At 31.9% G+C, this 14,137-nt stretch overlaps 3 protein-coding genes across 4 annotated transcripts; 1 reads left to right on the top strand and 2 right to left on the bottom strand.

Annotated features, from left to right (window-relative positions):
• Positions 1-1,338: 1,338 nt before the first annotated feature.
• On the top strand, positions 1,339-3,067 carry LOC139099192 (uncharacterized). The gene is made up of 3 exons (XM_070651589.1): positions 1,339-2,316; positions 2,389-2,560; positions 2,626-3,067. The coding sequence occupies exons 1-3, from the start codon at positions 1,339-1,341 to the stop codon at positions 2,817-2,819; spliced, it is 1,344 nt and encodes a 447-aa protein (XP_070507690.1). The 3' UTR covers positions 2,820-3,067.
• Positions 3,045-9,751, bottom strand: ome (dipeptidyl peptidase 4 omega). Of its 2 annotated transcripts, none has more exons than XM_070651615.1 (6): positions 9,518-9,751; positions 5,749-5,982; positions 3,970-5,644; positions 3,737-3,841; positions 3,451-3,662; positions 3,045-3,392 (listed from the first exon to the last, which is right to left on the bottom strand). In XM_070651615.1, the coding sequence occupies exons 1-6, from the start codon at positions 9,734-9,736 to the stop codon at positions 3,294-3,296; spliced, it is 2,544 nt and encodes an 847-aa protein (XP_070507716.1). In that variant the 5' UTR covers positions 9,737-9,751; the 3' UTR covers positions 3,045-3,293. The 2 variants fall into 2 exon arrangements, with proteins under 2 accessions (XP_070507716.1, XP_070507717.1); XM_070651616.1 differs by lacking the exon at positions 9,518-9,751 and adding an exon at positions 7,341-7,572.
• Positions 9,752-10,145: 394 nt separating this feature from the next.
• On the bottom strand, positions 10,146-13,880 carry Cog3 (conserved oligomeric Golgi complex subunit 3). Its single transcript, XM_070651617.1, has 6 exons — positions 13,642-13,880; positions 13,394-13,582; positions 13,058-13,333; positions 11,681-12,995; positions 11,152-11,477; positions 10,146-11,080 (listed from the first exon to the last, which is right to left on the bottom strand). The coding sequence occupies exons 1-6, from the start codon at positions 13,777-13,779 to the stop codon at positions 10,793-10,795; spliced, it is 2,532 nt and encodes an 843-aa protein (XP_070507718.1). The 5' UTR covers positions 13,780-13,880; the 3' UTR covers positions 10,146-10,792.
• Between the last annotated feature and the right edge of the window lie 257 nt (positions 13,881-14,137).

The raw sequence follows: 14,137 nt of genomic DNA, 5'->3' as shown, positions 1-14,137 counted from the left end.
CACTTCCAGCTACATCCGGACATGAACGATCATGATATGCCTCAGCAATGTCTTTATACTTAAGCAACAGTCCACAGGAAACAGAAACCCCTAAAATAAAATTGTTCTCATTCAAAGTACATAAAACCAATGGTTGCTGTAATTTTTATCTAAAATGGTTGGATCTAAAAGATCCAGTAACGGTTTTTAAAGTCACACAATCCAGATCCAGTATGAATATGTTGATTTGATAAGTCCTCAAACTCAATTTTATGTAAAAGCTCCAATAGTCACATTTCGACATTTAAACATTCATTGGAGGAACGGTCAGGACCGACTTTAAAAGCATTGGAACCTGGAAGGAATTGGGCAAATCAAATGAGATTCAGTTTGCGTGATCATCATTAGGAACAATCAATGAAACTGTGGATATGTAATGAACTTTTGGAATATTTCAAGGAAGATTTTAATACAGAGGGATTTTAAAATCCCAAAAAAATCTTCCATATAAAAGATTTAAATCATAACTCAAAAAATAAATCTTCATGCAAATGATTTAAATCTCAAATCTCAAAAAAAATCTTCAAGCAAAATGATTTAAATCTCAAATCCCAAAAAAAATCTTCATTCAAAATGATTTAAATCATAAATCCCAAAAAAATCTTTCATACAATTTGATTTAAATCATAAATCCCAAAAAAATCTTTCATACAATTTGATTTAAATCATAAATCACAAAAAAATCTTCATACAAAATGATTTAAATCATAAATCTTAAAAAAAATCTTTGAACAAAATGATTTAAATCAAAATCATTTTTAAAATCTTTTCAAAATGATTTTGATTTGATTTATGATTTTGAAAACCCACCCTGGTGATGGGCAACCTTTCACAGCAAACCTTGATTGTTAGCCTCGACTGTAATCGTACAAGACATACGTTTCATAGCATTATCTAAAATTGCCCACCACTGCAGTAGATTGAGGTTATGTGGCACTAAATACCGATAAAACTCAAATGAACAAGAGCCCCTAAATCACAAATTTCAAGGACATTCGTATATAAGCGACTAAATGATCAACTTCCATACAATCTCAATTCTCCCGTCCATATCATCCCCTAAACATCCAGTCACATGTAAATCTTAAAGATTTAATCCCAATATTAGAGTCTCATGCCATACAAATTGTTTGAAGATGAGACATGAATGATTTATATGGACTTAAAAAAAAAGATTGCAATGTGCATCATCAAATTGCTCCTTCAAAACTATAAAAGCTATTCATCGTTGACCGTGAAACTAGTTTGATTAAAGTGATTCCGAGAGAGAGATAAAGCAGTAACCCATAATAAAAAAAAATGAGCGAAACAGGTGCAACATTAGTGGATGTTAGTGGTGAATTTATTAACCAGCATATACTTCAAAGTGATACTAAAAAGGATGAAGCTTGTGTTGATGTCAATCAAATTCCCGAGTGGTTGAATAAAAATTTATTAGAGGATGTGCTGTGTCAGCATTTTAAGAGCAGGGACATAAGAGTCAAGTTCCTTAAAGTCATGCACTGTGGCGGTAAAGGTGAAAATTTTGCATCCGTTATGTATCGTGTTGGAACTTACTACTTCCATCAGAAGAGTCCTGAAAAAATTGACTTTATATCCTGCATCTTAAAGACACTTCCACAAAATGATTTGGCACTTGATAAGCTCGGTAGTGGAAACTACAATGTCCAAAATAAGGAAATGATTTTCTATCAACAAATCATACCTGAATTTGAGGATATTCTTGGTACAATTGGTGAAGATGGGAAGACATTCCCAAAGGTCATGGCTGTTTATCTCGATCTCAATCTGATTGTCCTTGAGGATTTAAACGAACGGAATTTCGTTATGGCAAATCGACTTAAAGGACTGGATATGAATCACGTCAAACTCAGTTTAAAATGTTTAGCGCGTATGCATGCAGCATCGGTCGTCTTACATGATAAGGACAAGAATGTCTTTAAGAATTTCGATACTGGATTCTACACAAGAAGAACTGACGCATTTCATGTATTTTTCAAGTCAAGTCTTGAGGTTTTGGCAAAGGAAATCGCAAATTGGACTGATTGGGATGAATCATCATATTATGCTAAAAAATTAACAGCATTAGTTCCCAATTTAATTGAAAAAGGACGTAAATCATTCGACTGTGAAGACGGTGACTTTAATTGCCTTAATCAAGGTGATTTATGGACTAATAATGTTATGTTTCAATATGAAGCCCCAAATAATCCAAAAAAAGCTGTGATATTAGACTTTCAATTTTTCTTTTTCGGCTCAGCAGCACTCGACTTGCATGTAAGCATACACAGTTTCTTATCTAATCGCCACCCGAAACTTATCTTAATTGCTTATTAAATTATTTTACAGTATTTTCTCTTCACGTCTGTTCATGACGACATGCGATTGGAGAAGATGGATGAGATGGTTCGATTCTATTACAATGAAGTTAAGCAGCTCCTGACTAGATTGAATTATGATATGAAAAAATTCCCATCACTACATAACTTTCAAGTTCAGGTGCTCAAAAAATTGTTTTACGGTAATGACCCTTATTCCTGTTATCTCCAACACAATCAGCTGTTTTCAATGCCTTTATATTTACAGCATTTTCCTCTTGTATGATTACATTCCCGATACATATTTGCGAAGATGAAGAGGCGGATTTTGAAGCATTGATGTGTACAGATGCACGTGCTATTGGCTTTAAATCTCGTATATACGCAAATCCACGCTTCAAACAGATTGCTATGAAGATGCTACCCATGTTTGATGGAAAAGGCGTTCTGGATGAACTATAACTGATTACTTTTTGTTTATCATGTCACGAAAAAAAAATATTAATTTATAGCACTGAATGTTAATCTATTTATTATTAATTAATCATGGTTGAGGGATAATTATAGCAATAAATTATTAGTTGAGACACTTTTAGTTTCAAAGTCTTTTGCAAAGCTTGAAATCAACTCGAATTTTATATGGAACTGACTTTACCATACAAAATCCGAGTGGACATTAAGCTCTGATTATTTAGAAATAAAATTTTATTCCTACAAATTTTTTACATTACTTTTTTTTCTTTCTCCTATTTACAATACAAGTCGCAACACATGACTAGTTATGACACAAAATGGTAAAAAGCAACAACATCGTATAATTAATAATAAGGTGGCTCGAACGGATTTTCTCAAAATAACAAAATAGAATAAAACAATTACTTTAGAACTTCCTCTCTCAATACTGATGAATCATAAGCTTTCTAGGCTGAATTTTGTCTAGTCTGATAAATCAAAGCAATCTTTAAAGAATTTTTCTAGTGAATGATACAAATGGGGTCGAACTCCGGCTAATGAATGATCTTCATCGGGATATGTCTGTGAATTATTTACAAACTTACAATTTTATAGTTCCAGACATAAAGTTTCTACTTACAATTTCTTTGAACTGTATATCACTACGCTCCAAAACTCTGGAAAGCACCATACCTTGTTGGAAATGTACATTATCATCTAAAGTTCCATGCACAAGCATATACAATTTATTGTATTTTGGTATGTTTTCAACAAAATTTGCCATGCGAGACACATTATAAGCAGCCGGATTGTCATTAGGTGTAAGCATATATCGTTCTGTGTATATTGAATCTGAAAATATTCAAATGCATTAAAAATTGGAACTGCAATTGTTATTTCGTGATGTTTTCTAATGATTTACTTACCATAAAGTTCCCAATCAGTAACAGGCGCCACACTTACTGCACATTTGTAGACATTATTGTCTCTCATTAAGCTCATGCCAGACACGTATCCTCCGTATGACCAGCCTACATAATTTCATTATTAGTTAGGGCTATTTATATTAATTAAAATAAATCTATGTGATTCATGAGACCGTCAAATTGTTGATTTAGTCAGTCACATGAATCACATCCAAATTAAATGCAATCCTTACCCCAAATTCCAGCTCTGGTTGTATCTAAGTACGGATATTTTGCTTGCAATTTCTCAACTGTTCTAACTTGATCATCAACTTCAACAGTTCCTAAATTCTTGTACAATGCTTGTAAATGTTTATCACTCTTCAATCCACTTCCACGGCCATCAATTTTCACATATATTACATCTAAAGCACTTGACAAGTAGGTTCCCCATTCAACGGAATATTTATTAGACACACTCGATGAGTCAGGTCCACCATAAACTTCAACAATAGTTGGATATTTCCTGCTTTCATCTAGGTCACTTGGCACAATCATCATTACGGATGCATCAGTTTCTTCATCTAATTTAATTGTATCGTAAATTTTTTTTGGAACTTTTTTGCGATTCATTAGATTCTTATAGTCATTATTATTCTCAATTTCCATATGATCAGCTAACATTATGTTGTCTCCTTCAATTTTAAGTGTATATAAATCGGATCGTGGAACTTCAGGACCTCCGCTATTAATAATTAAATATGTTCCACTTTCGGATACTTCAGCACTGTAATATGATTGTCCATCGAATAATTTGCATGTCAAACAAGCCGGTTTAGCTCCGTTTACATTCTTAACTGCATAGACATGTTGTGCCTTAATGTCTTCCTCAGTATTTGCAGTATAAATTATCACATTGTTATTTTTATTAAACTTCACAATTTCTGTAACAATATACTTTCCAGATGTTCTATTTGATACAGCCTTGGTATTTAAGTTTAAGACTTTGATGTGACGATAACCTTCAGTTGATCCAATGAAAATCATTTCAGTTCCATCGCCGTTAAATACTGGTGGTGTGAAGAATTCAATCCAACCTTCATCTGTGTCTAATGTTAAAAGATTTTCACAATTGTTACTTGAAATACACTTTAAGATAAGTCCACGATTTTGGATACGATTCATCCAAACTGAAATCAAATCATTGCCATTAGCCCATCCAACGGAAGTGATAAGATATTGATCGGCTTGTAAGCTTTCTGGTTTCTTAATTTCTGGCAAGTTATCAGGAATAGCACCTTCTAAATTAACATAAAACAGCTTAACATTTGGATTATTTGCACCGGCTTTTGGATAACTAACTGGTATCAATTCTGGATATTTATATTGTCCTGGAAGTCCATAAATTGGTAACGTTATTGTTGGAACTGTACTATCATCAAACTGAATAAAAGCAATTTTCTTTCCATCATTTGAGAACCAAGTTGCTGAATTGGACGAGAAAACTTCTTCCTCATATACCCAATCAGGCACTCCATTGATAATTTTGTGTGATGTCGACAAATCTCCATCTTTAGTAATTTGTACAGACTCAGATGTTGGTGATTGTTTGTAATAAATATTGTATTTATCCACAATAATTAAAGACGAATTTACAGGTCCAAATTTCACTAATCGGTAGATAGGACTGTCATCTTCTTCACTAATTTTAACATCTGTAATTGTTCCTGCTGCGATATCAAATATCCGCCAACTAGCAAAGAATGAATGACGATAAAGTTTAATGATGCTTGCTGTAAGAAGGATGTATTTCTTATCGGGCGAGAATTCAAAGCTACTTGACGACATAAATCGCTCATAAATGCTGGAAGTTGTGTTGACTCTTATTTCTCGATTTTTGGACTCAGCATTGTAAATTACAAAATCGCCCTGAAATATAAATGTAATATTTTATAAATTATAGTTTAAAACATTTATACAGTCAGCAATTTTAAATTGTGACATAATTCGGAAATAAAAATGATAATAATTACATTAACATCGAAATAATAGAACGATTTGTCATCAATCCAAGTTCCATTAAACCTCTTCGGTTGCAATTTTCCTTTAATTATGTCATCTAAAACAATATCATCCAGTTTTTCATCAGTTGATTTGTTCACAAGGAAAACTGATAAGACGATAGCAAGTATTACAACTATGGCAAGTATACATAATCCACCGAGCACAAGAAATTGTCTTTTGCGTTTTGCCGATCCAATGAGCTCCTAAAAAAGTAGATAACATTCTTATTAGTAGTGTATATAGCTTTAATCATATCAATTGATTGTTTTCACTTATTGATTGGGTTATATACTGATTAACAATTATAAGTGTTCATAAAATGAATTACAGCATTAAACAAATAATATATTTTACAATAAATCTGGCCTTAGATTTTCCGAAATAGCTACCCGACTTGCTATCAAAAACGAACATCCAGTTAATAAAATTCAAACATCCAATTATGCTTTTTTTACTAATTGTATTAAAAATCAACCACATTCATTATAATAATACAAGCTGTAATTCATACTCAACATATAAATTAGATTGCAGAAAGCTTGATATGAAAGTGAAAGCAATTGAGCGTGAAAAGAATTTTAAAATAATTTTTTTTTGCTTTTCATTTGAATATGCGTGAATTTTGTTTTATATCTACATCTGCTAAGTAAAGTCGGTGCAGCATCGTAATTATTCTCTTTTAAAATTGACACAATTGACTATTTACAATAATTGTTAACACTTAAAACACGGTAAAATGTACTAAATTTAATAAAATTTTGTGGTTATACGATTATTGTTGCTATAATTTTAAAATTTTATGGCAAAACCCTACAATTTATTATGTCAAAACCGCACAAATGTTTTGACATTGTGTGGTTTTGAAAATTTTTAAATTATGTTATTCCGTTGAATTTTTTAAATTGCTCTTCTCTGAATAAATTAACCTCACAAATGTTTTGACATTGTGTAGTTTTGAAAATTTTAAATCATGAAATTCCGTTGAATTATTTAAATTATTGTTCTCAGAATAAGCATTAAAATCAATTTACTACAATTTACATGATAATTCACTAGAATATCGAATTAAAAATTCCTCGATTTGTTCAATCATTAACGCCCAATAATTTTTGTGTAATTGTAGATTATAGATGACTTTTTTTGTCAAGAGACCATAAAGCATTTTTCTCGTTCACATTTATCAAATTCTATTTCAAGAGTTGATAAATGTGGTGATATTAAAACAATTGAATTATATATTATTTTTTTGTATTAGGTACTTTACAGATTTTAACAAAAGGCTTTATCGAGATGTTTCAATGCTTTAATTAAAATCTATTTTTATATAGAACTAATGTGAATTATTTATGCAGCTAGCTGCAAAATTGTCGTTAATAACCATGCATGATCTATTATTAATTTGAATAAATTGTCATAGACATTTGCTTGACAGACTTTAAAAATAGCCACCTAATATTAATTAAAGCACAAGATCACATAAATGAAAATGCATCTATTTGCAGACCCGCTACTTTATAGCCATGAAGAGTGTCAGTATGGATTTAAATGAAATTTTATGTACCTGATCGCTCTGTCGCATTGTTTCGAGCGAATTGGAAGTAGTCATGCCTTCAATAATTTACTGTTAATTATTCAGAGCTATTAAATGCCTAGATGATCACTATTTATCTAGAATAAATAACAATAGTCAATTTACTATCAAAATATTAAAATACACTATTGTTATTTAGATCCAATAAGTACAAAATTTACAAAACACTAGTCATTCACATGACAGTCGACAAATGACTAACAAAAGCATCATGAATGAAAAGCAGTGAATATCATAGCATTATTTTTTTTTTCGATTATTATACTCTCTCTCACATTTATCTCCTACCTGGCCAAGAGTAAGTTCGGAGCGTATCACATACAGTACAATTTTTTATTTATTCTCTCACATCTCATCACACACATTGTATTTTCCAGTGTACACTGTACATTGTGAGGAATACCCATTTATTATTATAAGAGACTAATTTGTTGAAATTTTTTATTTTTTTTTTTCCTTTCTTTACACAAAATATTAATCAGAGTAGGTATGTACACATAAGTTGACATAGTCATTCACGGATACTACGGAGAAAGAGTTAAAGGAAAATTATCATAACAATGAGTTGTGATGAAAGCTATTGGAAGGTGATAAATCATGTTCTAAGTGAGCAAATTTAATTTATTGAGGTGCAATTAGTCATGTACTGGTTAATTTCATGAACTGTGAGATTAAATTGGAATTTGTAAACAATTGAATTTGTATGGTTTTAGGCAGTATTTTAAAACATTTGAATTGATTTAGAACATTCCGAATAAATTATTTTTTTTTTGGTTCTGAGGGACATTTAAATGGAATTGTACCCGATCGGCACTCTTTGGATTGTGGCTACCACAGCGACGAAGTGGTAGTATACTTAGAACCAAGTGGCTGCCATTTGTCTCAATATGTACCGATCGGGGTATAGGTTTCAAATCTGGCTCGTAACTTCAGACTTTCAGAGATACTACAAAGTTTGCGGGTTTTTACGAATCCCTAGATCCTTCATAGATCCTCAGAATCAGGTGGAATGGTGATCCAGTTGATTGACCGTCAAACAAAAAAGAAGGTCAAGGAAGACTGGTCAAGAAGACATTAATTGATAAGTACTCAAACAAAAGTATGACTGGCTTCGAAAGCGAAACACTGGAGAAAGTGTCGTAAGTGAAATGGAAGCACGAACTTGTTTTACCGTCCTTGGAATCTACAACAAAAAAGGCGCACTGGTGCTCCAAAAGCAACATGCCGTATAACAGTAAGGGAATGTCAATTTGATGTCAAAACTGAGAATTGTGATGTGAGCAAGAGTCAGATAGAAAGCCTTTGTAACAATCTAGGCTCCAAGTCGGAGCATAATTCCAGTAGATAAGTAAGCAAGTATGGTTTTCGAACATTGCTGTTGTAAGGTTCGAATTTAAAATTTGAAGTTCTAATCAGAGTAGACTGGACTCCATTCAGAATTCCCACTTAATTAAAATATTCCATTTGTATTTCATTGATATTCCTTAAAATCGTTAATGTATTACCTGGTATTTCCCTAACAGGCAACGATACCGCTTTTAAGTGTCGTAGTGGACTTTCTGTATCATGAAAGCATATTCTTTGCCTATCATGGTTACACGTGTAACATTTTGTTTACATTGGTTCAAATCAACTTCTTTGACTAATATCAACAACGTCGACAATAACAAAATCAAGTTATTAATTATTCCGCTCACTGATCTCAAAAAAAGCGGCTCGTCATCTGTCTTAGAAATTCGCACATGACCACCAGCAAGCAGAATATCATTTATATCCCATAACAACACAACTTGATTGTTTATTAAACACGTCAAAAAATGAATTAAGATGTGATAAAAGCTGAATTTCTTTGAATAATTAACTCTTCCTGTACCGTGATCACATTCATAACATTAAACTTTAATGAAGTTTATATAACATGTATGGTCGACGCGCAATGAAACTTCCGAATATATTAAGAATGTTTAACTTTACTTTCTCTCTCGCACAGATAAATAACAAGCCACAAAAAAATTTTTTGTGTACGTAAATCAAGCCACGTGAGAACTATTTTTTAATGTATTAGCTGTTCTGATCAATAGAACTTCACACATTTGAGAATATAAATTAGTTATCAATTTTAATTAATCAATTCTGATGAAACTCACTTCATAAAAGTCAGCAGGAGTATCAAATCCATCGATTCTAACCATTTTCTCACGTTTCCGTTTCTTCCTTCTTGGACGATTTTCAATTTTATTTAATGCTAGATCCAATGAATCTTCTGATTCATCTGAGCTCAACGACGAACTAAAATCATTTTCATTTCCATCTACTTGAGGCTCTTGTGAAAGTATTTTATACGACGACTTTGAAGCTTGAAACATTACTTATATATATTTGTGTAAATAAATTGTTAAATCATGATTTTTTCATATGTATGCGGACTTATTGAAATTACTAGCTATAAAATTCACTTATCCATAAAGTTTAATAACTTTAACTATAAAACCAGCACTTTCTCACTATAGTTTAATAGTCAAACTAATTTTTAGCACTTTGCACTATCCAAAAAACCCCGACTTGTGATTATCAACTAGTGGAGAACTTGCAATACTCGTTCTTTTCTTTGTGAACATCCACTCACATTTATGGATCTCTCTCAGTTTACGTTCAAAAGCTATAGGCTGACAGATTCATGATTTTCTCACAAAAATAAAATATAAAAAAATACAAAGAAATACAAACGAAAGGAAAGAAACAAAAAATAACTTTCACTAAAAAAAAAACTCTCAATTCATACTTGACCTCTACAATATTATATTTTTATGCTACATCGAGTAAATCATCAATTTTCAACGTGATTTATGAATGGAATATAAATTATATTGTATTTTTTAGCGCATTTTTGAAATTTTTTTCAAAAAGGTAGCTTAATAAGACACTTTGTTCGGTCGGCTGCCGATAAAAACTTTTAATCTAGACATCGTAGAGAGCTCGGAATGGTTTTAAAAGATCAGTTCCATAAAGTTATTGGCGCATCGGGCATTTAAAAGTTTCAAATCAACGCATAAATGCTATAATTAACAAATTTTCATTTTCATAAACAACAACAACAAAAACATCAACAACACGTTTTTTCATTGTTTTACAGTGTTTTTCAATGTTCCTCGATGTTTTTACAGTGTTTACTGAACAATGTTTGAATTTTTTTTTGACCGTTATAAGGTTTGAATAATGAAAATCCGTTAAATGATGAAGTCCTTAAATATGAGGAAGTTTTATATGGATCTTGTTTTTAAGGTCTGGAAGTGACTTATTAATCAATTACTGATCGCTGGGACAAAAATGCGCTTAAGTCCCTCGATCAATAACACGAGGACTTTTGTAATTTTTTATTATTACTATGAGATAATTTTAATTAATTATTTGATTATGATACATTAATGTGTCTCATTCTCATTCCTACTATTGGTGCTGCTCTCTTCCTCCTTAATCGACACTTCACGATCAAAGCTGACTTTCTTATCAATACTTGATGTTGAAATTTTACGTCCCTCACTGGGCTTTCTCTCAACTTCCTGATTTGAATCAGCAACTAAACTTGCATTGCTTATGATGACTGAAACCTGATCTGAAGTTGGTAGACTAACGATAATTAAGTCCTCTTTACTGTAGCTATTTGTTACTAGAAGCTGTTCTAATCGCATAAATGAGCCTATTATATTATTCTGTTGAGACACATAAATAAATTAGTAAATGACATAATTATACAATTTTGGAACTTTTAATGACTACTTACTCTTATCGGTCGGAATAAAATAAACTCTGTGTCTTTATTGGACAAATATAATTGCATGGAACGTTGAATGAATGAAAGTTTACTTTTAATATTACGTATCGATTCTTGAATAAATGGACTAATTTGTTGGGGTGATGCCCATGGCGTCTGCCTCAATGTCATATTTGATGCCGGCTGTTGCGATGGTGCTTGTTTTAATAAATTCTGTGCATTTTCTATAAACAATATTATTGGTCCAACAAGTTGTTTCGTTGCATCTTTTATAAACTGCTCGCATGATATTTTCAACTGTCTATCAACGTCTTTGCGGGAGTCCAGCAAGTGCTCTAAATGGGAATATAAATTAAAATGGCTTTTTTAGCACGTGACAAGTTAAATTTGTAACGGAAATTTTTAATTTCCTAATTTGTTAATTAAAAGATCATTGATAATATTTTGAGGTAAATGACTGCAGGAACTGCTAATTTACACAGCTATTATTGATATTTCACACATATAGACAGAATAAACTTAATTAAGTTTTTATTACCTTTAACTTGCGGCGTGCCTTCAAGTAGAAATTCTAACAAGGCATTATTAGTACCGAGTGCAAATAGTTGCTTCCTTTTTTGTAAAAGTTCATAAGCTGCTGTTTTCATTTTACTAAAATCCAAGCTTGTTTCCTTCATTGTAAAATCGACACGAAATGGTGCTATTTGCTCGCGAAGAATCAACAAATGCTTAATTTCAAATAATTTACCATCAATGCTTGATTTATTAGTTGTAATGGATAATGAAGCAGTTGCAAGACTTTGTATGCAATATGAAAGCGCTTCCTGACTTAAACCTTGAAAAATTGGACGATCAACGCAACGATAAAGACGTGATAGACATACTAAAGTTCTTCTCACTGTTGGATACCACATTCCATGTAAATCGGCGGGTGAATTTCCTGTACGAGATTTAAATTGCTGTTCAACTTCGGTTGATGTAATTGACAGCATTGAACTTCTCGAATCTGCCCTTTTCAATGGCTGTTGATTCTCTTGTAATGATAATGCAATACTTTCCATCATTTCAAGTTTCTCAGGATATGCAAGATCACCTGCTGATGGATTATATTGTAAAATGTCAGATTGAAGATAAAGATGTGCTCTAAAAATTAATCGTTCCTGTACATCTTCCAACATTTGCTGTATTAATTGTCCAAAAGCTTCTAATGCTTCCGGGTTATGTGCTACGTGCTCATCAAGCATTTCAACTCGTAAAATACTGCAAATTTCAGCTAGTGTTTCTAAATGATTAATATGTACGATGAATGGTCGAACTGAGTCATACAATATTGTACACAGTCCTTCCATATATGAAGTCAGTTGTGCACTCTGTACACTAAAGAACTGATAAAATAATCTGTATTCATCTTGGCAGATGTGAACTAAGAACGTACATGATGCACGAAATAAAGCACAGTGATCGCCTTTATGCTTAGCACATAAATCTTTGATTGCACTGTCAACTCCTGAACTCATTATTGTTGCACGTTGTGACAAATAGAACTGATGCAATTCACTAAGTAGATTCTCATACTCGACATTCCTTTCGAATCGTTTCTCGACAAGATTTATGACTTTCTTAACTTTTAATGATGACGCTTGAAACTTTCCATAGTATAAAGCAAATACTGCTTCAGATGTCTTATCTGTAATCTTCAGTTGCTCCTTCACGGACGAACCTGCTTTAGGATTTAGCACCTGTTCAGTAGCTGTCAGCAAAATGTGCGTGACATAAGATTTTATCATTTGAATTGCTTTCAGTAGACATTGTCTATATTTAACTAAATAAGTAGCACTTTCTTTATACGTTGGCTAAAAATAAAAATTTACTAAATTATATAGGAGAATGATTGATGAGTATGAGGATATCTTACATGTTCATTTAAATATTCCATGCTATCGTCAATACTGCTAATTATCTCGAAAAACTGCGTACTTGACGGCGAGAATGTAGGATTCTGTAATCGCTGAATCAAATGTTCGACTTGTGTAAAATGCTTAAGTCGTGCCTTTATATCGTCACTAGTTTGACTTAGATGTCGTTGCTCTCTAATTAAATTTTCGCTTGCATCATTTAATGATGACGTTTTTGTGTTGACAAAATTATATTCTGTGATTAATTTGTCTAGTCCAGCTATGCTTGTGTCAATCTGTTAATTAAATTTATGATTTAATTAAATGAATAATAAGAAAGTAAACTAATTATTCACTTCATTTAATAATGCATCACATTGCTTCGTCTGATCTTCTAAATGTCTATAGTACTTATGGTACACATCATCATTTCTGTCGTCGTAAATTTCTTCCGTTTTATCGAACCATACTAGGAATTTCGGTATTGATTCAATGACAGGAATTTCCTTTGAGTCATCAGTGTCTTCAATTACATTATTTTCTGCCTACATGAATAATTAATGAGTGACCGGATGATTAAAGAATTTAAATTAAAATTATTTACCTTGATTTTTAATGAATTCGAATTTATTTCTTCAATTTGATTAATAATGCTCAACTGGAAGTCATCTAGCTTGGCCAATGGATCTTCTTTATCGTCCCATTTCTTTACTTTTGCATGCAATACTTTAATATTATCCATAACTTTATTTAATTAAATTAAGACTTATTTCACAAATATTTTGAATTGTTTTCACCCTGAAGGGTCGTTCATAAATAATGTCCAACTGTCAGCGAGGAGGGGGATCTGACGCTCAATAACATCTGAATGTTTATGTTATGATTATTCCATGACTCATCTGGGTAGGAAGGTCAAAACTACAAGTTTAAATTGATGTCATTTATTAACGATCCCCATCGTCCGATGCCTCATCATCATTTCAAAAATTTATTTATCCGTTATTTGAATTTTTATATTTCATTGACTTTTTCTGTAATTAAGCTACATAATTAATAAGACTTCATTTAGATACTTTAATAAAATGACAACAAACCTTAAT

The sequence above is a fragment of the Chironomus tepperi genome, unplaced genomic scaffold (assembly GCF_022539635.2).
Source record: "Chironomus tepperi strain 1889 unplaced genomic scaffold, CSIRO-AGI_Ctep_v1 contig_465, whole genome shotgun sequence".
NCBI classification, from domain to species: domain Eukaryota; kingdom Metazoa; phylum Arthropoda; class Insecta; order Diptera; family Chironomidae; genus Chironomus; species Chironomus tepperi.
The sequence above is the reverse complement of the archived record's forward strand: the minus strand, read 5'-3'. Positions and strand labels throughout refer to the sequence as shown.